Source organism: Lagopus muta, chromosome 7 (genome assembly GCF_023343835.1).
Source record: "Lagopus muta isolate bLagMut1 chromosome 7, bLagMut1 primary, whole genome shotgun sequence".
In the NCBI taxonomy this organism is placed as follows: Eukaryota; Metazoa; Chordata; class Aves; order Galliformes; family Phasianidae; genus Lagopus; species Lagopus muta.
In genome coordinates this window covers 20,782,269-20,805,582 of record NC_064439.1, presented here as the reverse complement: position 1 = coordinate 20,805,582, position 23,314 = coordinate 20,782,269, and the positions used below count along the sequence as shown (strand labels likewise).

Below are 23,314 nucleotides of genomic sequence, written 5' to 3'. Positions count from 1 at the left end.
TCTTTATCCAATTCATAATACAATTACATTGTTTTACATCAAGTCCTCAGCCACAGCCTTGCTGCCCAGTGCACTGCACCATCCCATTCAGGTATCTGTGCTTTTCTACACATGGCTGCTTGTTCTTTGCCATCCCAGGTTCTTCCTGAATGTTTTGGCCCCCTCCAAGACACACAATTCCTAAACCAACCCACAAGGTCATTAGGTTATGCTTTAAGCTATACTTTGAGACCAAATGTTCTAACTGCGATACACATCTGTCCAAAGACAACTAGCAATAGGTAGAACAGTGTTTGGAGGCAGTCAAAGGCTATTTAAACACAAAACAACTAAGATATAATAAAATGTTATTGATTGAGAGCACCTCTGTGTCACTGATCTGAGCTGCTGACACAGCAGAGTGCACTTGGGTATCTGTTCACATGCCAGCAGAACCCATACCTTTACACTTTCTGTGGCTTGTACCAGCCTCCAAAAAGCAAAAGTTAACAGTCTGTAGCTTTGAGATGCACTCTGACAGAGGTAAGCTGTTTTTTATGGGATGCCAGACTTTTAGAGTCAAGATATTAACTACTAGGGTGTGTGCTGCAGCTGCATGCTCACAGTCCCAAAGGCAGCTCCTATAGAGCCGTGTTAGGTGAATGCAGCCGTGTTAGGTGAATGCAGCCGTGTTAGGTGAATGCAGCCATGCTGCTGCCTGTGCTGCCAAGCTGACTCAGATCTCTGGGCAAGGAATGCACATCCTGTAATTAAGATGTAACTGTGCCCTGTGCAAGAGGCACAGAAGAGCAGTCCGGCTCCACTCAGCTTGGCCAGATTCCTCATTGGAATTGCCAGCTGCATCCTTTGGGGGAGGGAAGGGGGGGTGGGTCACAACCACCAGAAGCCATGGAGAGGCAGACAGTATTCTCAGCAGTAAAGGAAAATTTCTTCATCGAGAGGAAAAGCTGTGGTTGTGCGCAGAGTTTCACACATACAGCTTCAGTTTAGTGAGAAGACTGCAGTGAAATGAATGTGTTTAACACTTTCTATCCCACCAGATCTACTTTCTGCTGGGAGGAGCAGAACTGACACTGACTACTGACAACAAAACATGGGTGACCTGAAAAATTGTTAAGAGTAGAAGGTTTGGTGAATGAAGTTTGAGACGCCCATGAAAACAAAGCCCTTAAACCAACCATTTGGTTCTGTGAGAACATGACTCCTAATGGTTGGTCCAAATGCAGCACAGCCACCTCAACCAGCAGTGCCACACAGCACCAAGCAGGTGAATGCCTGTGAGTCTCCAAAGAGCTCTGATACGCCAGATTTTTTTTTTTAAACAAAGCATGCAGCTTGGAAGTTATAAAAGCCTATTTTATTATAATGTAAATACGGCCTTCGTATCTGAAGGATCTTTACATAGATTCCATGACATTCAAAAGCAAATAGATATGCTATAAAGAGAACATTTATTATTCAACCACATGTATGCAAAGGAAAAAAAAGAAAACAAAAAAAAAGTTGTCAGTGCTTATTATACATTAAGGACTACAAAAAAAAATCTGAGGCCATTTTCCAGCTATCTGATGTCTGAAATTGACAGCAGCTCATTGGCACATGGCAGGCAGAGGCCTGCGGCTCACTTGGATCTCAGCAACCACCCCGAGTGCACAGGTTTGTCACGCTCTCAGCGACAGCACACACAGCATCTTTTCCCATTAGATGTAACATTCACGTACCACCTCCAGCCCAACGCTGAGCCATCGGGACTAAAATCACCGTATTAATATTAATAAAAGCCATAGCGATTGGACGCGCAGGCCGAATCCCCCCGTTAACTTCTCGCCGCCGATCCCAGCCGCCCCCCTCGCAGCTCCGGCCGCTGCCCGCACAGCGCCCCGCGCCCCCCGGCCCCGCGCCGCAGCCGTGCTGAGGAGCCCGCTGGGCTCTGCCCGCCTCGAGCTGCGGCTGACGGCCGGGAGATGGAAACCGGAGGCTCGGGGACCGTTTTAACCCGTTCGGGCGCCGCCGCGGAAAGGACGAGCGGTCCGCGGGAAAGCGCGCCCCGAGCAGCGCCCGGCGACGCGCGTTCTTCCCCGCCAACGGAACGCGCGTTGGGGGAACCGAGCGGTGCCGACCGGCCCTCCCGGCGCCTACCTGACTCCGCGCCGCTCCGCTCCGCACCCGCGTGCTCAGCGCCGGCCGCCGCGCCCCGCCGCCGCCCTCTCCGGACACCAACCGCAGCGGCCTGATGCTCTCCCGCTCCGCGAAGCGGCTCTCGCCCCGCCGCCCCGCCGCCGGCCCGACGCCTGCAGGGCAGGGGAGAGGCACCCGTCAGCGCGAGGCCGCCGCGGGAGCTCCGCGGCGGCCCTCGGCCCGCATCCCCCCGGCCCCGGCGCTCACCTGAGGCGGCGGGCAGGGCGCAGAGCGCCAGCGAGAGGAGGCAGGCGGCAGCCCGCATGGCGCTGCCCGCTCCGCGCCGCGTCTGCCGCCGCCCTGCGCCGCCGGCTCCGCGCCTGCACCGGAGCGGGCGGGGGGGTGGGGGCTGCGGGGCCGCGGCTGCCGCGGGGCCGGAGCTGCCGAGCTCCGCCCCGCTCCGCGCCGAGCCCCCCGCGAGGATGGCGACAGCCGGCGCGGCTCCCGCAGCCCGCTCGGCAGAGGGAAGTACTGGGAAATGTAGGCGGCGGCGGCAGAGCGCGCGAGGGGAGCTCCGCGGCCGGGAGCCCCCGCCCGGGGCCGGCAGTGGAAGCCCCCCCGGCGTCACGCGCCCGCCGCTCCTCGTCCCGCGCCTCCTCTCTCCCTCATCGGCCGCTGCCTCCAGCCAGGCTCAGCCCGCAGTTGCACCTTTCCAGAGCAAACCTTTCTCCCTCTGCATGACCTTTTTTCCTCCCTTTTTAAATTCCCGTTCCCTCCCCCGTCAGAGTTTAACAGGATTTCAGAGCAGGGCCCCTCGCTTCGCGTCGCACCTCGCTCTCCCGCGCCCCAGCGCAGTGCAGCGTTCCGCACCCCCGCCGCACCCGCTCCTCCCTCGGCCCGCGCAGCGCTGAGGCACCCGCGGAACGTCAGCATCCCGGGCCCGGCTGCTTACTGCCACAGCTCGTCGTGTTAAGGGAAGCAATTACCGCGTGGAAGAAAGAAATCCACCTTCTCTGTGTTTTCCCCCTATAAACAAGCAGATAAAGCAAGGGCCCGCCAAACTGAAGATGGGAGCAAAGCATTTTCAGGGCATTTTAATTGCATCTGGACTGCGCAAGAAAGACAGCGTCACCTCAACTTGTCCATTGGGTCCTTACTGTTCAAACAGCACACAATGAACACATTCCTCATGCAAGGCACCTAGAGGACTGAGGGTAAGGTGGGACAAGAAATCAAGAACAATTTGTAGAGATAAAAAGCAGTGTTATAAGACAGTGTTTTCATCTTTTTTTTCAGAAGTTACAAATCCTTACATCTGGGGCTGCAGCCAACCACTCTCTAGTTGCTTATAAGATCAAAACAGTCCCCACCGGTACCTATACAACAGCCCCTTAGGTGGTAGCTTTGTGAGGACTCACAACATGGGGTATGTATCACACATGCAGCATGCATAGAATCACAGAATCATTAAGGTCAGAAGAAAATTTCTAAGATCATCTAGCCCAACTGTCCACCTACCACCAATACTGCCTGTGTTCATAAGTACGTCTACACTTTCCCTAAACACCCTTAGGAACAGTGACTCCACCACCTCTCTGGGCATCCTGTTCCACTCTTTCTGAGAATGATTTCTTCTTGATATCCAACCTGAACCTCCCGTCATAACTTAAGGCTGCTACCTCTTGTCCTAACTGCTACCTGGTAGAAGTGGCCAACCCCCACCTCACTACAACCTCCTTAAGGTCAGTGTACAGAGCAATAAGATCTCCCCTGAATGCAGGCACACAGATCCATGGAGCAGGCAGATTCCATTCTTGGATTGCCACATCATATACATCATTTTTATCTTGATACTACCTTTGTGCAGAGAACCACTGCAAATACATACAGGGGGTGCCCAGGGCAGCACCAGCCCTTGCTACACCAACAGTGCCCGGGGAGCTTTGGCCAGGCTGAGCTTGAGTTAAAGCCCACGCAGTCCCAACCCCCTGCCCTGGGCTGGTGCCACCCATCAGATGAGGCTGCCAGGCCCCCATCCAATGCAGCCTTGAACACCTCCCAGGGACGGGGCACCCACAGCTTCTCTGGATAAAAACCATTGTTTATTGATCTTTTTACAGTAACTCCCTGGGAATTGGGAAATCAGGTAGAGAACACTGCTGAATACCTCTTCTTTTCACACCGGGATCTCCCTGGGCTTGCACAGCTTGCATGTCCACCTTCACACTGCAAGCTCATGCTGGATTGCCTACACTTGTCCTCTCAGCACAGAAGCGGCCATCTGCAAATGAAAGCCAACTTTCCAGCTGTCACTGCCTTGTCAGTTAACATTCCTATTAGCATTACATTCTATTACAGTGAAAACTCAGGTCAACGTTTTAAAACGAGCAGTAATAGCTCTACCCTATGTTGCAATGTCTTCCCCACTTGCCAAACATAAGGAGCACGTTCGATGAGACTTTAAACCACAGCTGAAGAAGAACGAGGCTTGAAAAATGTGCACCAATATTTCAAAGGATCACGGGGGAAAAAAAACCAAGAAAGTGATTTATGAGTAGAAATTCAGCTTCTGGTTTGCCATAGATAATCCAAAGACTGTCTGTGAGCCATAATTAATTCTATGCCATAGAATAATTAAACATCTAAGTGTTATTACCGCAGCAAATAAGAATGATACATGACTAAACAGCCCTGCTGACACCAAGTTTGTAATTTATTTGGTCTGTTTTTGAAAATTACCTCCCAGTAGTAAAGCTTAAGCTTTGCTGTAAATGACTGCAGTAAGAATTAATGACTTTGCAATCATGACTTAAACTGCCTAAAGTTTTGAGGAAACTACAGTAACTTCCAAAGTACTCTATCAGCAATTTAAGATACAAAAAACCCTACAGAAATTGCTTTGTATTTTTAGAATTCTGATAAAATCTACATTTCTGGCTTTGAGGAATACACAATGGAGCATTATCCAACAGCACACAAGTAGACATGATGGAAAAACAACATGGACTCCAACTAGAGAACATTACAGCTGCATAATGCTATGAAAAGTTTAACATTCCTCCTCCCACAGACAACTTTTGTCTTCTGAAATTAAGAGACTGCAACTGAAATCTAGGGCATGCTTTAACCAGCCACTCCCAGTGAGGACACTGGGAGGTCCAAAGACAGTGACAGATATGTCAGGATTGCTCAGAATGGTGAGCAGACAGGAGCACAACAAAGTGACACTCAGGTGATGTAAGGAAAGTAAGCTGGTGCTTTCCATTTTCCCAGCAGCATGGTTTGCAACTTAAAGTCTAGAAAATGAAGACCAGTTTACCAGTCACTTGGCTGTCACTTTGTTCCAAGCACTCTGCAGTTTTGTCGAGCAAGAGATGTTGCTGTTCTTCTACAGGTAGCAGCAGGATCTTCAAGGAGTAACAAGATGGAATGCGGACCTGCAAAAGAATGGCCTTCAGGTAGGGCTTTCTTCTGCAAATTCTGCTGCACTGTAGCCACAAGTTTCATCAGCACAGCCAAAGAACAGCAAGAATGTGGGGGAGATTACTTTGTCATGCATGGTCAAGAGCAGCAAGATGCTTCATCAACTGTTAGGCCAGGCAGAAAGCCCCACACCTGGTTTAAGATGTTAAAATAGTACTGAAGAAAAATGCGTGGTCATTTTGAACAGAAAGAATAACAAATTTAATACCAAGAAAATGAGGAAGAAACAGAATCATTACAGCATGTTTCTGAGCATCTTTCAAGGACATAGCCTTCTAAGGGCTTGCCTGGGAGTATGGAACTCAAAAATTACTGCAGAATGCTACATAGGTGTATGGTTTTAGTTGTTAATCCCTACATCATTAACTATATGCACATGCATATACAAGCACACACAGATGCAATCCAGGTCCTTGGGAACTGTCCTCTCAGCCACGCAATTTACCAGAAGAGAAACATTTCTGTTCCAAATAAATGCATAGCAGGGAGAAAAGTCATAGGCAGTGGGCATCCACTGCAGACACCAAACCAGACCTAGTGTACACATCACCAAAGTAAAACAACGTACCTCTCGCAGTGCCTTATTTCTAGAAGTGTCATCACTTGTATTTCTTTTCATGTTAATTTTTAGCTAAGTTTGCCATCTGCAGCTACTGTTTCTATTTTAAGTCTTCAATTAAAGATTTTTCTCTCTCCTACAGTAATGAAGTGAAAAAGTAGATATGAACAGATCAGTTACAACGTGCCCTTATGCTGAAACCAGTACATTGTATGCATGGCTTTTAGTAACTCTGCAAGTGTACACACCTTCTGTTTTAGCACATCAAAGATTACCCTAACAACCTCTACTAAAATAGTGCAATGAAGACAAAACAGTGAAGGTCACTGGGCCACAAGGCCACCACTTAAGCAAGAGCACTTTTCTAATGTAAAAATTCAGGGGGGTTACATCAGTCAGACTTTAAAATGAAGCAGCAACTATTCCACCTGAATGATAAAGCTTTCACTTCTTCCTAACAGTAAAGATGTGTACCTCGCAAGAATTTTTTATTCCTGTACTCTGTACGTAGGTGTACACTGCAGACAGCATGGGAATACTGCACTGAGTTTCTGTAATCATCACAAAAAAAAGAGAAGCAATTAGAATACTGACAGTTGTTTTCACATGGAATATAAAAGCTACAATAGCAGCCTATCAGATTCACTGACAAGCACAACAGATAATCCAAAAATGAAATCATTAGAAATTTGTTTAGCTATTAAGAAGGAATTCAAACCATTGTTATATGTGCAATTACTACAAATATTTACTTCCAGATAAAGTGCATTTCTAATGCTATACCTATATTCTAGCAACTTAACTGTACTTGTGGCAGTTTGACACTTCTCAGAATCCCTGCCACACATCCTGTAAATACGTGTTTTTCTACAGACTCGGAAGTCAGAGACAAATAAACATTCTAATACCTAGCTGCCCCTTTTCACTTCTTTCAAATGGTATTAATACTTTTTAAATCTGGGAGGAGAATACTTGGAAAGACAAACACATGGGAAATTACATGCAATTGCACTCCTCCCTATACACCAAGAATCTTTACCTACCCCTCATTGCAAATATCACATACCAAAGGGCAAACTACTGTAAACAACCATAGAACACGGTTTAATCATAAGAACACTAACAGAGTGACATTGTTAAATGGGTAGGAGATGAATTATTTGTTTACACTTACATGCAAAAAACTAATGAGTAATTTCTGCTAGTTTAGCTCTTAGCTTGTAACACCATGAAGTACCTACATTTATTAATGAAGTTTCACAATTACCCCTACTTTAATTCAATACTCATGCCTTGCACTGATTTACAAACATGGAACTGCTGAAAGAGATCAGGTTTGGTAAAGATTCAGAGTATTAAAAAAGCCCTTCCAGCTCCCACTCATGTCCTTCATTCTGCCTCCAACCAGGCTAGTCAGATAGGCTGCCTACTCAGAAAGCAAAATCAAACCAAGGGCCCAAGCTGTTCAGCAACCTATTGGCTTGTTTTGAGGTTGTTATTGCTTTTTTTTTTTGCTTTTTTTTTTTTTTAAAGTCATACATCTACTGCTTCTCATTGGCTGAAATACACACTACATCTACTTTTAATCTAAAAATAAGTCATGGCAGAGCAGCTGAAGAACTCAGTGCATGCTTTCCTGATGTTATTTCTTTGTGACTGCATAAACTCCCTACCTAAAACAGCAGAAGAGATTTTTGTAAAGCAAGTGACTTCCCCCCTCCCTTTTTTTCTTTTTCCTGCATTCCCTTGTAAAGTAGTAACAGAAGGAATATGAGAAACAAACAAACCTCCACAAATCATGAGAGGCCCACAAGTAACGGACTGTCTTATTTACAGTGAACCATCCAATAATTTATAATGTGGTTATTTAGAATGTACTGTGTTCAGTGTGCCCAGTCAATGATTTTAGAAAATACACCATCCAAAAGCATCTACATAATGCTCACTGATTTTGGCTAGCAAAAATCCTGTGGTCACCTTTACTAGCTGTAATAAAGCAGCAGCTTTTAAGAAAAAGAAAACTCTTAGCAAGTTTTATTCACATATACACATACAGAAGTTTTTGCATTAAAAAAACCTTGAAAATTAATTCATCTGTACATAACAAAAGAATATTTCCATGAATAAAATATTAAATCTGCAAATTTATTTGAAAAACACTGTATTAAATAAAGCAGCATTAAAATCCAATAAACGGGGAAGAGGATGAAGAGGAAAATAGCAAACTAACAACATTTGTGTTCTGCCCTTCCCATACATCTTCTGTGCCAGTCGAATCTTCATGATCAGTGTAAACTGAAAAACCCCTAAATTCAGACTTTATTTCACTTGTCTGAAACAATTCCAGTAGGGCCTGCACAGGTGAGCTGCAATCCCTTTGCTCTCTGGGGACAGACAGTCCATCTGCATACTTCACACATAACTCTATATTCTGCTTCCGGTTTTCTTTTCTATTTCTTCCTAAGCAAAGCTTTACTTTCCTGTGCAGCTTTCCAGATGGTGAGCAGTGTGCAGCGTTGGCAGCCAATTCATTAAGTTCTTTGTTTATAGCAGACTCGGATACCTCAGCCTCCAGAACTACATTGTGCTGCATCTGTTGATGATTATCACATAAATCACGATGTTCCTCGACAAATGTAGGACTGGCATCCATTTTTTTCAAACATTTTGCAGGTAGAACTACGGCAGGATTCAATTTTCGTTTAGGCTGTGCTAAGTTTTTGTCTTTTTCACTAAGATCTGTAACTTGAGCATGAGAACATAAAGTACACACACCTTCCTGAAAACGCTGTAAATTCTTTTTATTTACTTCTGGTTCAAGTACTTCTTTACTGAATGGCTCATAATCTTGACACAAGTTCTCCATGTATGATTTACCATCTTTCTGAGGAAGTGGTTGTATGAAATTTGGCACCATCACAGACTGTCCTAGCTTTGTGGCACAGAAGCAATTAGTTCTTGTGTTTCCACCATTATTTCTGAATTTACTTTTTACTTCTGGAGGTTGAGACAGATGACAGTAAAGAATTGAACACAGAGATGCAGAAATAGGGGTAGGCACCAACATGGAATTTGGTTGTATTTCTGCAGGCTGACGATCCAGTTTGAGTGCCTGCATTGTAGTATCTTTCCACGAGTAAGTTCTCAATGAAACGCGTTGCCTTTTCAGCCGTTCTTTCAGCTCATCTGGTCGTGTTATCGTTCCAATAATAGGAGAAAAATATCCTGTACTACATTTTATCCTACAATTAAATTGTTCAGGATGATTAACAATCAAACCGTTGAAAGAAAGTAACATAATTCATTATGCAAACATCTAGAAAAGCAACTAAACTGACAAAGCAATTTTTTCAAAGGAAAGTAAGGGTAGAAACATTATTTCTGCTGGAACGTAGTACTTTGTATTTGAGTTCCATCTTTTACTATTGATTTCTACAGCTCATGAATATAGGTAAGCAGTCCAGCATTTCAGTAAGTCTCAATCACAACGCTACTGAGAACAAAAGTTAATGAATATGATGTAATGACAAATACCTGTGAATATACTACTGCATATAGACACAAGCTTAGCACAATTATGTTTTTTTTCCCCTCAAGATATTATAGATTGTTGACAAATCTGGATCTCCTTGTTAAAGATTGACCGAGGAGGTTATTACTTGTTTATCTTAGGCTACTAAGAACATCAAAAAGCTTTTAGAGCAAGACATCCAGACACTGCTGTCCTTCCATAAGCTATATTTTAGAATAGTTGACAACTTGCATTTCTGAAGGTTGCAGATAGATGGAACAACTCCTGGAAAGTCTCTTTAGCCTCATATTCCTGCAATACCATGTGTACCGTTTCTTCCTTTTTATTTCTGGAACTACTGCAAGTTCCAGTGATGATTATCAGACTCAAAAACATGAACTTGTTCCATATTAGGTTCAGAATTTCATAACTGAAGCATCTTCATATTTAATGCCTTAACTCACAGATGTTTGAAAATTAAGGACATGCAACTTACCTTTTCATGTTTTTTTCATCATCCCTGTATTCAACAAACTCATAAACAAACTTGGAGATTATATCATCAACAACTTGATACTGTGTGCTTTGTGCAAATTTCTGGTGCTGTTCACTTTCAAGATGCTGGAATTAAAAAGGTAATCATGAAATAAAAGTAATGCTACAAATATGAATATACAAACCAATATGGAGCAGTAAGTACACATTGATAGTTTATTGCTGCTAGAATAGGATAGTTTCATTTTGAAGGGACTTGCAAAGATCATTGAGTCCAACTGTCAGACTACACCAAGGCTAACCCAAAGTTAAAGAATATCATTAAGAGCATTATCCGAACGCCACTTAATCATAGACAGACACAAGGCATCAACTACCTCCCTGAGAAGCCTGTTCAAGTGCCCAATTGCACATTTGGTTAAAAAAATAAATGTTTTTTTTTTTTTTTCCCCTAATGTCAACTCTGAACACTCCCCGTGACACCTTTGAGCCACCGCTACACATTCTATCACTAGATACCAGGGAGAGAGGTGCTTGCCTTTTCTCTACCTCTCATCTCCAGGAAGCTGAAGGCAGTAATAAGGTCATTCCTCAACCTCCTTTTCTCCAAGCTTCACAAACTTAGCATTCTCCTCATTGCATCTAGCTCTTTTAACCAGCTTTGTTGCCCCTCTTTGGGTCTTAATAGCCTTTTTAAACTGTGGGGAACTGCACAAAGTTTTCCAGGTGAAGCCGCATTAGTATTAGATATAGGAGAATAATCACTTTTGCCATCTGGCTATGCTGTGTTTAACGCATCCCAAAGTGCAGTTTACTCTCCCTGCTGATGGGGCACACAGCTGGTGCACAGAGCCAACTGCCAACCAGCACCTCACCTGCCACCAGCTGCAGTCCCATTCACTACAATTCTTTGAGCCTGTTCTTCACCCAGTGCAATGCATACTTGTTTGTCTCATAATTGGACAAAACATTCAAAATTATGAAGAATAGCATAAGCAGCCATGCTAATATCCAGGAAAACTACAAACATATTCCCTTTGTCCACTAAATAGGTGATCTTACAGTCAGTGTCTCTGAGACAAGAGCCATTAATGCTTTCAGCCACCATACCCAGAAGCAAAGAATTGAAACAGACAAAGAAAAAAAATTGCTACTATTTAGAAAATACACTGAGACATTTTAAATTAAAAAAAAAAAAAAAAAAGAATTAAAACAGCAAATAGAAATCATTGCCAATTCTGTTTTAAGACTGCTTGAAAACAATGTATTTCATGTTTCACACATACAGTTTGTAGATCTTCATATTTCTTCCCACAGCATTCACAATATCCTCTCCTTTTTTTGTCCTTCTGATGAAGCTGAACAGGAGTTCTGCAGTCCTTGTCACTGTTTATATCTTTTCTGTTAGCAGAAACAAAATAAAATTAATGACTGTTACATACGAGGTGAGTTCTATACATGCCTCCTACAAAATGTTCATTTTCATTCACATCATTTAAGAGAACATCTTCATTTCTTCTCAGACTACTTAAACCACCCTAGTAAATGCTTAGGAAAAATAGAATAGAAATTAATGCACTCAAAAAGCAATAACAAAACATTCAGATTCGTAAGATTTCCTACTATCATTGACTCAGATTAAGCAATGCTGAACTTATAAAACAAATCTCATTTGTCAAATCAAAGGATTTGTTGAAATTTCTTTGCATAGCTGATAAAATCAAAACTAGGGGAAAAAAAAGTCTTCTAGCATTTCATCTTCTGTCAATATTTTTGATGCAGAAAAAATATGGTATAATAAATGATCTTTCGTTCTTTGATAAAAGGTAAAGAATTGTCCTATTTATTGGTTACATGCAGCTTTTGAACATGTTGATCAAGTACGATTCCTCTTCTTTTTCAAGGTACAAGAAATGTACCTTGAAATACGAGGAAATGAACCATAAGTTCTTCCAGAAGATTAAACCACAAAGAGGTTTTCAATATCTGTTCCATGACCTTCAGAGTCCTCATCTGGACAGAGCTACTGCTTGTTGCCATTCACTAAGCTACCCTACAGTAAAGCAAAATCATCAGTTCCTACTTTCATTTTACTTCAAGAGAATAGTGCCACCTCCCCACCTAGACAAAGAGTCGTACTGTCAGACTCCACCAAGAATCTGCATAGATGTTTTATATAAAGACCAATCAAGCATTTGTTCAGATTCTAGAGTCTACTTTTAATACTGCAGTAGCCTTTTCACCTCTTCCCTTAGAAATGTAAAATCACTAAGAGCCACTAAGGCTTGCACGCCACAAGATAAAAGAGACAGAATTTATTATCTGAAGTGTGAATGATTGCAATGCTTCTGCACGTAAAGCAAGTGAAATTGACATCATCTTCAACATTCTACTCTTTCAGATAAAGATAAAACAAGCAGGCATTCTCACCTTTTCCTTCTTAAAAAAAAATGACAGTCACCACCTTCACCTGCTGGCTATGAAATAAATAAAACTCCACCTAAACATCTCTGGCATGTGCCAGATTGAAAGATTAATGAGAAGTATTACCTTGAACCCAATTCCTGAAGTTTAAAACTAATGCCTCATATTTCTTAATCTATACACATGAAAAGACTATTGTAATCTTCATTTTAGAAAGTGGTTTAAAGAGAACAGGCTATCCTAAGGCCCCTTTGAAGAGACAGCATCAGAAATACCCTCCTTATTGCAAAGGTTACTGCACTATGTTGCTATGTTCATTTATCATTGTAACAGCACCTGAAAAGCTCCAGAAGTCTAATAATAGCTTAGACTGGACAAAATACAACAGAACAACACAGAACTGGACAACACAGAACCTATTCATAGAGAAAACAAGTGTCAAACCTAAATAAGTTTTAGATCCAAAGGACAGAACAGCAGCAAAAGTTACCAGACACAGAAAGTTTCAAGTAAATCAAAGCTGCCTCTCATCTAAATATTTTAGTCTCTGCTATGAATCAGTTCTCAAAGTCAAACATTTATAGTCTCCACACATGCTAGAAAAAAGAAGTTAAGGACACCAAATTCCCCCAGTAAAACAAAAATCAACATTTGAAAGTTGTTTCAAATCATAAAGTTGATTTATCAAATGTTCTAACAGCAACTGGAGCACTCAGAGCCCAAATGTCAACCCGTATCACATAAACACTTGCTGAAAGATAAACTAACTGCAGTAAGTATCCATTTTTCATCTCTGAAGCAATGAAGCAACATTTGCAATGTCTAATTTCTATAAATTTAATTGTGCATATAAGGCAGATGTGCTCCTTAGCAATGATGATTTTGAACTATAACTGAATATCACCTGTAACAATTAACTGCCTTCTTTTCAGCTTTTTACTGACAAACATCACGGGAAGCCTTAAGAAATTTACTGCCTATAAAATACTTACTGGATGGAATCCAAGACGTGGACAAAGAAGAAACCAGTGGTAGAAAGGAAAAAAATATCTTATGCTGACCCACAATGATAGGAGAGCGCTGCATTTTTGGATGTATGCATCCGTGTGTCCAAAAAAAGGACTAAAGATAGGATAAAGAGGGTACAGAAAGACAGACAGCAACAGTTACAGCGTAGCAAATGCAACAGTCAAGATGCGGAAATTAGTATTAAGTATCACAGATATAAAAAAGCAAAAGAATTCTTTTTAGAAAATAATTACTTTACAATTATTTTAGAGGATCTCTCTCTCCTCTGCATGTACCTCAACAATGAGTAATCAACAAACCTTTGCTTAGACTGAGTTTGTTTTGGACCAGAAGGATGCTTCTTATCGACCTCAAATGGACTACAAGGTTTTGGAACACAGTAGTTAAGAGCTGGAAAACTTGGTAACTGCAGATAAAATGGTCGGTAGGAGCTGCATTAAGATAAAACAGGTGCATTAGAAGCATCAGAACAACCAAACAGTTTACATTACAAACTATAAATAGGTTAAAAGGTCTTTGAAACGAGCTTCTCTTCCACATGTAATGTACAGAAAAAATGCTAAGCAGATAAATAACCTAGGGAAAGTAATTCCTTCCTTCCTCAATACCACCTCAAAATAAAGAGTCTGCCTTGAGTTTTCAGAGCTGTCAAGCACACTCCATAGCGACGTTGGCTGTAGTGCAGGAGGTTGAGCAGATCTGCACAACCAATACAGTTAACAATTTGGATGCAAGTAGATCCGTGCTCCTGAGAAATAGCGGTTCCTACCTCAAATTTTTTTTTTTTTTCATTTTATCAATTTTCTCTTTTTGAAAGGCTTCCAATTTATCATTGAAAATATGTTAAAACTGAACATTAAGTTTTCATGGAAGTAGTTTTCCTGCACAGAAACATACAAAGAAAATAACAGAACTAGCAAGCACACCAGCACTTGCATGTATTAAAAGTGTTTGAAAAAGGTAATGACAAAATTCACATAATCATTTAGCTGCAGTGTTCGGAGTCCAATATAAAATTCACACGTTCATATATTTTGTGCTTGAAAATGCATTTGTCCTACTCTCCCCACTACTCTCATATCTATCACACCTACTCTTACCAGCTCACTAGTAAGACTACATTCAAAATTCCCACTCATGTTGTTTTAATTCATTTTTCTCCCAACTTCTGACAACCTCTTTCCTCATTGAGGAGTTACACAACCAGATCCTATCAGTTACAAGCTCAGAAAAATACAAAAATTGTCAAGTCTGGAAGCATCAGATCTTATGCTACAACAGTAGTGAAATTAGATTAACAGTTGTGTTACTTTTTTGTTTTTGTTTGTTTTTTAAGTAATAAATCACTGAACTGTAAATTCAGCCTGATTTCAAGGAATGTTTTATGATATAATGACTTTTCTTACTGTCTCCCAAGATGAACGTTAAGAGTTAGGACTACTAATATTTACTATAGAAAGCTTTATTAGCCTTTTGGGCTACATGAACTGAATCTAAGAAAAAACAGGCAAGATGTCAAAGTTTAAAGTTTCAAGGCTTCCTCCTTTTAATTCATCCGGCTCAAAGAACAAAATGAACCAAATCTCTCCTGATCCCCCTCTCCTGACCTACAAATTGCTACACATTAACTTTTCATCACTACTGCCCATCCCAAACACTCCCTACCACCCTAATTCCTCTTTCACTTCATCCAAAGACTAAACACTGATAATTATGCAGACCACACAGAGATGGAACCGTCTGGCTTTAAAGTCAGCAAGCCCATCAGGACGTACAACATGTTTCTGAATTTCTCAGTTTGAGAACTACATTGAAAGCACACAGAACACTCACCGACTTCTATCCTCCACCTTCACAAATGGGTTTTTCAGCCTACCTGCTCACAGGAGGAAAAAAAGAAAATTAAAAGAGAAATACTCTGCTTCATTTAGCAAGTTTTCAAGTTCTTGGACAGACAGGCATTATTTTACAACTCATTATGTACATGCTTTACAAACTCCTGAGTTTCAGGAAACTTTCTTAGGCTTACAAGTTAGAAGACAGTTTTATACTTATCTATTTATAAGCACTCAGAAAGTTCAGCAAAACCTCTACACATATTGAAATACTTACTTTTTGACTTTTGAGTGGTTACTTGTTTTCCCTGTTGGAAAATAAAGGAGGAAAAGTATAATATTCACAGGAATTTTATTTCACATTTTATCTTAAGACTTGATTTTAAGTCATGAGAGTCTCCCTATGACAATCATAACTTGTGATACACAGTTGTGATAAATTATGTAGAAATCAAGCTCACCAGGAAATAAATACAGTCCTGTTTCCTAAAGCAGCTTTTATTTATAGACTGCAAAAACGAATGATGTCACTGAGGTTACGGTCTTAAAATTAATTCATAAAACATACTAGTCAGTGAAAAATAGAACAGAAGTAAGATTTAATTAAAATAAAATCTGTATGCACCACAGTAGGCCATATTTAATATGCCTACCTTTTTTCATTTAATCAAATTAACTTTCACAAATGGCAAAAACCCACTTACCACATCTTTAAAAGAACTGCCTGTGCTTTTGATTAGGTAGAGATCTTTCTTCTTTTGTTCAATATAATGCTTAACATCTGGCAAAGAGAAAGTTATATTTATATTTCAGCTGAATTTATTTTTGCTTGTTTGAAGTTATCATTTTTAATACTTTGAACTCCAAAAAGTTTAAAGAAATCAGTGTTATTAGCTCAAGTTATGCTTCACCAAACAAAGATATTTACCATCAATATGAAGTACTTTCACTCCCCAGCTCAAAGCATTGGACAGCATGCTACCAGAGGGGATTAATTCCTGTTTAAAAAAAAAAAAAAAAAAAAAAAAAAAAAAAAAAAAAAGAAGAAATTCTCATTTTGAGCTGCAGATCAAACAAAATGTAATAAATATAAATATACTACACCTTATAATAACAACTATCTTACAAAAGCTGAGATCCAACTGTAGACTGTTTATGTACTTCCTGCCAAAATATTACAGCTATCCTCAATTGACTTCTCCATCTCCACATCACAACACTTGGCTATCAAAGGATTGCAGTTAATGCCTCACAAAGCCAAAAGCAATTCTCTACTGCCATATGTTATAGTATCTACTACTTGAAGACAATGAATTTGTACATTCACTTCAACTTCACAAGCACTTTTCAAATGCCAGCTACAATTACAATCTTGATAAAATATAATACTGATTATAAGACCGTAAGACTTTCAGTTCTTCAGGAAGTATCCAGAAAACACAATCTGACACGTGCTCTGCTTAGAACAATCCCCAATTTCTGCCTGAACGCCCCATGAGACACCCCTGTCTCAGACCACCATCATTCTCACTAGTGCTTGTTTTCCAGAACTTCAGGATCAAAATTCCTCAGAAGTAGAAATGTATGGATTACCCAGCTTACCTGCTCTCTGATTGCTTTTTCAGCTAAGGATTTTCCTCTGCTCAAACGTACCTATATTAGAACAGAAATACATTCATAGCAAGTTAGATTTCGTTTCAGAAAGTACAAGGTAAGGCAAATTAAAGAATTGTTACTATCAAAAGTCTTCAATAGTCTCCTTTTGTTTATTTTATAGTTATTTTTCATGAATTTGCATTTTTCACACAAGGTGGTTTTGGGGTTCATGCATTCTGAGGGGAAAAAAGAAAATTAGTTTTCAACCAAAGCAGGTTCATTGAATGGCTGAAGCAATGTCAACTGCTGGATCAAGAAAGATGGTGTGAATGAGCAGCCTGTGGGATACACCAAAAGATGAGGTTTCATCCATTGAACATGTGCTAAATTTAGCTACCAGCCATGAATGTAACTACAGCCTCAGCCATAATTATCTCTGCCTTTTCTACCATCAGGAGCTCCTTTTGTACTATATTCTGTACATTTGTAATGAACATGCCTTCACCTATCCAGGTTATTGTCAAGAAGAGGTGACCTCAGCCACCCAGTGCAATGAAGGCCAACACATGAACCGCCCCACACCTAAGTTCCTAAAGTATCAAGTCAGGATAGTGAGGGTTCTAAACTTGCCAATGGAACAGACTTCAGGTAAATCTGCAGAAACTCAGAAGCAAACTGCTGAAATTAATACAATCACATAAGAATTAAAAAAAAACCAAAAACCTGATACGCAATGTTCAACCATAATTATTTCATTGAACTACCAAAGACTACTTCTGGGCGTATTTGCATTAACAACACGAGGAAACAAGACAGGAGAAAAATTCTCATAGTGCATCTCCCAGGTTGTAGTTGTTTTGCAGCATTATTATTAGAGAAACTTACTGCATCTGCTGCCTTAAATGAACTTCCATCCTGTCGATCTTTTCGGTTGCTGGGATGAGATGTACCATTCCCTCCATTACATACAGATTCTGGGCTAGGAACTGGAGAAATCTGACTGAGAGTTGGTGCAAATTTTGCCTCCTTTTTACTGGACACCAGATAGCTGATATCTTTGCTAAGAAAACTCTCCACTCGCTAAATAAAAAGAAATAAAGCAAACTGTTACTTCAGGACAATAGATTAGTAATTCCCTTCTTGCTTTGTGTGCACTGAAGAGACAAAACTTCTAAACAAATCTACTTTTACACTCAGAAAACAGAATCATCAGGAAGATATTTAAAAAAAAAAGACAACTGAACTGCAGTAAGATCTTACCAGTCAAAAGGTTTACAGTTTCACTTCTGATTTTCTAACTTAAAATGAAGTTGTTTCTTTTTGATTGGTTTTGATTATTACCATTTACCATTACCATTTCTTGAACTATAATACTTTCCAAATAGAACTCAGTGCACTGAGAAATTACAGAATAATTCAAAGGAAACCACATTTTATGTAATTTAACAGAAGTTATGAAGTATTCAGCTAAACTGAGCTCACAGATGCATAAGCAAACATAATTTACAGTTTGCAAGGAGATATAACAATGAATTTCAGAAACCACAGAAAAATGGAACTATTGTGAAACAATGGTTACCCCATTTCACACCTACAGAGTTCATAACGCCTCTCAGAAGCATAGAAGCTTGAACAGAGTAATACATTTTGTTTTAGTGAGTACGAAAATGCTGTATTTCCCCCATCAGAATTTATGATTTCAGTGCAAACAATCTTCATTAGCATACTCTGTGCAGAAAGCATTTACTGAAATGCCTTACTGAGGTCAAACAATAAGGCTGAAAGTGTAAAAACCTGATTATGAAAGTAGTACACAACTTTAACCACCAAAATTTTCTTGCTGGCTTTGAGCATCTTCAAGAGGAAACCCCAGCACCTCTCCAGGCAGCCTGATCCAGCGCTAGAGCTGATCCTCTCAGCTGACTGCCGATGTTACAGAGCATTTCAATTTCCTGCTGCTGCTCCTCACCACACCCAAGCCTTATCAGCCATTCTTGTGAAAATGCCACCAGAATGGGCTGAGGTATTGCTCTTAAAAACGTGGCTTTCACAGCTGTTTGCTCATTGTAGAAGAATGAGTACTTCAAAACATTAAGTTTAAAATCCAGAATGTAAGTGGAATTAGCTATGCAAAGCTTTTTGTTTAAAGAGCTCCAGGGTACCTTTTAAAGAAGAAATGCCTTTAAAGATAAAAAAGAAAAGAAAAAGAAAACCATCAAGAAGTCAATGTGGGGTTGTTGGGTTTTGTTTGTTTGTTTTTGACACCTTATCTCATGCCACTTTAGTCCTGTATCCTAACTCTGCTCCTCTATTTAGCTCACATTTCAACCACGATATTGAGGAGTTGATGTTCCACTGCAATCTCTCAAAACTTTTTGTTCCTCTCTACATCCTCTCAGGCCCACCAACCACACAAAAGCTCTTTCTTCAGTTCTTTGCCCACAACCTGCCCTGAATGCCAAGAGGGGTGCATATCTCCTCCCTCTGCTAGGTGATAATATTCCAGCTCAGCCTTTATAAGCCTCAGCCTGTACTTGAGGAAAAAAAAAAATAAGTCAAACCACTCTCCCATTATACTTCTAGCCTCTAAACATAAGTAGCCTTATAAGTAGCCTTAAGTAGCCTCTAAACATAAAATGTATTAGAAAATTTGGGAAATTATCACATATATGATCTGATTAAATGCATACAAACTATCAAATCATTCAAGTAAAAGACAATCTTAACAAATAACCCACACCAAGCTAAAAGAATATGCAACTTTCCATAAACATATGCAGAACACTTCCTCTAACCTCTTTCGGGTTCATCATTCTTATGGCACTTGGATAAAAATCCAAGTAAATGAAACATCAGCTGAAAACAAACCTCTATGATAAAAACTTCTGCTACAGATAGCAAAACTACTTCCACTAAAAACAAACAAAAACCCCACAAAAACTTCTTGATAAGCTGATTATCTATACTAGACATTAAAGTAACATTAAAAAATAAAACTCCTTCACATCTAAAATAAATGTAACATTAAGACACAGTAGCACAGTACACGGAACAGCCATTCCAGATGCAGATTTTCTTTCAGTTTCATTTGAATGTTAACTTACCCCTCCCAGTTCTTTAAGATCCTTCCCTATTTTTTCAGAGATCACATTTGATGGAATATCGAGGTAAAACACTTTTCCAGTGAGTGGTTTATATTTCAGTTTCTCTGGTTTTCCTACTTCTTTTTTCACGCTCTTCAGAGAAGATTTTATCTTTTCTGTTTTTGCTTGCATTTCATCTGCTGCCAAAAAAGAATTAGACTGTATGAAATGTGGGTTCTCTTTTTAAAATGAAAGAAGGCAAACTTCCATGTAATATAAGACATTTAATAAAGACCTACATGTTAAACATGTCAAAAACAAGACATAAATAACAAAGAGCCTTTAAGTTTGTTTTTTGGTTTTTGTTTGTTTGTTTTTTGTTTTTTTAAATCATGTGCCAAGATGGATTTTTTTATTTCAGTTGCCATACAACACCATCAGTTTTCTCCTCCACTTTGTTAACCATTTTCCATCTCCACAGCACAGTACATACACTACTGGTACAGTCCCCAATTATCACAAAAGCACTATTTTAAAGGAAAAAAGACTGGCCTCTCACTTTTTCATCTAAGAAAAAAGGGGATTCATATAGAAGCAACAGAACAAAAACAAGGCAAAAGCCCATGAAACAGAAAAAATAGGAGAGGAAGATCGTACTATTCATCTCATTTTTCAGCACCCACCTGAGACTCAGGAAGTTTGCTTAAAGTTCCAGAATCACTGTAGTTACAACCACTCTTTCTCTTCTAGTGAATTTTTCTCTTAAACTAAGAGACAACATACAGCAATTGAATCATAGAATGAATCACAGAATGGCTTGAGTTGGAAGGGACCTTTAAGATCATCCAGTTCCACCCCCCTGCTACAGGCAGGAACACCTCCCTCTACACCAGGTTGCTCACAGCCCCATCCAGCCTGGCCTTGAATGCCTCCGGGGAAGTGGCATCCACAGCCCTGCTGAGCAATCCGTGCCAGTGTCTCACCACCCTCACAGTAAAGAATTTTTTCTTGATATCTAGTCTAAATCTACCCTCGTCATGTTTAAAGCCATTTTCTCTTGTCCTGTCGCTACCTGCCCTTACAAAGAATCACTCTGCAGCTTTCCGGTAGGCCCCCTTCAGGTACTGGAATTAAAAACCTGATGATCAACTCAGTACCATCCACTCAACTCTGTCAGAATAGACATTTAAATAAGGAAATTTAAAGAATTAAAATAGATCAGTCTGGGTAGAGTTAAGTCTCATTTCAGAAGAGAAACATTGTATGTACAATGAGTATCAACGAAAAAAAAAAAAAAAAAAGTAAGAACAAAAAATCTAACAGAAATTGCTAAAAAAAAAAAAACCAGAAAATTGATTGGGCAATTTTATTATACCACTATATAAATTCATGAATCCCCACACTTAAATAACACGTGCAGCTTTAAGAGGAAAAAATGTGCATGAGGAGTTGAGTGTGTACTCTACAACCAAGAAAGAGAAAAAAGCATAAAAAAAATGATCAAAAGCATGTGGAATTATCTCACAGATAGGTGGTCAGTGGGCAAAATAAGTGATTTAGGGGAAATACGATAAATAAAAAGAGCAGAGATAATGGCTGAATAGTTTATTCCAGTATAAGAACTATGGAGCATAAACCCCAAACCAGCAGTTAGGTAGAAAATAAAAAGAAAGTGATACTGTATGTACCAGAGGACACAATCAATAGAGGCATGGAATTCCGAAGAGGAGGAACACTTCGTGGAATCCTAAGCGCACTCAAGTGTGAGCAACCATTCCTACTTGCATCCATTCCAGGAGTCCTTTTACAACCTATGACGGAGGCTCAATCATCCAAGCCTGGCATATTGGTGATTTTAAACCACTTGTCTCCTCAGTGACTGCGGGTCAGCTCCTGGTTATTTTCCTTTGGAGAAGTTCAGAAAGGACAGAGGGCTGACGCAGGAACTGAGCAGGCATCTTCTAAAGTCAAAACAGTACCTCTTCCACCCATTCTCTCCTTCGCTGAAACTGCCTTAACAGGGGGAAGCAAAGCCACCACTACCGCTGTATTCTCCCAGCAGTGGTTATGAACACATAGAAGTAAAGCAGGAAGAGCAGTTAATTCGGTAGAACCTGAGAAAGCAGAAGCAGACAAATAGGAAACGTGGAGGCTTTAGACAACGTAACTCGTTTGGAAGCTGAAGAGAAAATGAAGTCTTGAGCCACAAATGAGCAGACGAGCAAGAGAAATTCTGAAGGGATCAAACACCGCGTTACACCCGGCACACAGGGCACCTCAAAAATTACTGCGGCCACCACTGAAAAACGCGCACCGAACTCGCTAGGCTAACTCAAGGCCCGCAGTTAGCAAGAGTTCGTTAGCAGCACCGCGCCAGCAGGGCTCCCCGCTCAGCCGCCCGCCCCTCGCAGCCGCGGATGGCGGCACGGAGCTGGCCGTGGAGGGGCCGCGCGGGGCAGGGCCTGACGGCAGCCGGCTCGCGTCCCTCTTCAATTCGGCTTTTAACGATCGATTCCCGACGCCGGGCGAAGCGAAAGGGCAAAATCGCCGGGAGGGAGTGCCGGCGCGCTACCCTGCCGTAATAACGAAGCCGGCCGCAGGCCCACCCGCCGGCAGCAGACCCGGCCCCGCCACTTACGGGGACGCGCTCCTTTGTCGGTGACCTCTGCGGCGCCGGGTTTCATCTTCCCGCGGCCTCACATCCTCCTCTACTCCCGCCGGGAGACACGCGGGCGCGGCACCGCTGTTACGCTTCCCTCGGCCGCCGGCCCCCGCCGCCCCCTCCTTTCGTCTCCCGGCAGGACGGGGCCGAGCCTCGGCGCTCCGCGGCTCACGGGCTACCGCCCCGGCCCGCGCGCTACCAACGGTCCGCCGCGCGCGAGCCCCGCCCCGGCGGGAGGGAGGGCGGGAAGGCGCCGCCAGGCGGGGTGAGGGGAACGCAGCGTGGCGGGAGGGGAAAAGAGGCCGCGCGAGGGCGGGAAGCTTGCGTAGGGGTACCGCCTCACCTCACTGCCATCCTCACACGGGAAGACGCGCTGCGGCTCTCCGCGCCGTGCTGAGGGCGTGGCGGCGGCAGGGGCAGCGCCTCAGACCCGCAGGGTCCTAAATGTGTGGAGGGAAATGTCAGTATGGCGGGTTCTGGGGGTGAGTCCTGGTGGGCGTTGCTCAGTTGCCTCGTCTT

The 23,314-nt window shown here is 41.5% G+C and overlaps 2 protein-coding genes across 17 annotated transcripts in view; both read right to left on the bottom strand.

The window, feature by feature from the left end:
- Positions 1–2,458, bottom strand: part of ADAM22 (ADAM metallopeptidase domain 22) — a 128,056-nt gene extending 125,598 nt beyond the window's left edge. For all 7 annotated transcript variants that reach the window (XM_048951110.1, XM_048951111.1, XM_048951112.1 and 4 more), the window contains exons 1-2: positions 2,386–2,458; positions 2,140–2,291 (exon numbers count right to left, since the gene is read on the bottom strand). In XM_048951110.1, coding sequence (XP_048807067.1) covers positions 2,140–2,291; positions 2,386–2,443 — 210 coding nt within the window. In that variant the 5' untranslated portion in view covers positions 2,444–2,458. The remainder of the gene's footprint in view (positions 1–2,139; positions 2,292–2,385) is intronic.
- A 5,406-nt stretch (positions 2,459–7,864) lies between these two features.
- Positions 7,865–23,271, bottom strand: DBF4 (DBF4 zinc finger). Of its 10 annotated transcripts, none has more exons than XM_048951125.1 (13): positions 23,139–23,271; positions 20,817–20,900; positions 20,155–20,333; positions 17,936–18,130; positions 17,057–17,107; positions 16,383–16,452; positions 16,159–16,235; positions 15,732–15,762; positions 15,453–15,495; positions 13,919–14,050; positions 11,453–11,567; positions 10,168–10,292; positions 7,865–9,402 (listed from the first exon to the last, which is right to left on the bottom strand). In XM_048951125.1, exons 3-13 carry the CDS (start codon positions 20,323–20,325, stop codon positions 8,340–8,342), a joined length of 2,073 nt encoding a protein of 690 aa, XP_048807082.1. In that variant the 5' UTR covers positions 20,326–20,333; positions 20,817–20,900; positions 23,139–23,271; the 3' UTR covers positions 7,865–8,339. The 10 variants fall into 10 exon arrangements, with proteins under 10 accessions (XP_048807082.1, XP_048807074.1, XP_048807075.1 ...); XM_048951117.1 differs by lacking the exons at positions 20,817–20,900; positions 23,139–23,271 and adding exons at positions 21,822–22,247; positions 22,772–23,041; XM_048951118.1 differs by lacking the exons at positions 20,817–20,900; positions 23,139–23,271 and adding exons at positions 21,822–22,247; positions 22,772–23,041 and having other exon boundaries at positions 20,155–20,330.
- Positions 23,272–23,314: the final 43 nt, after the last annotated feature.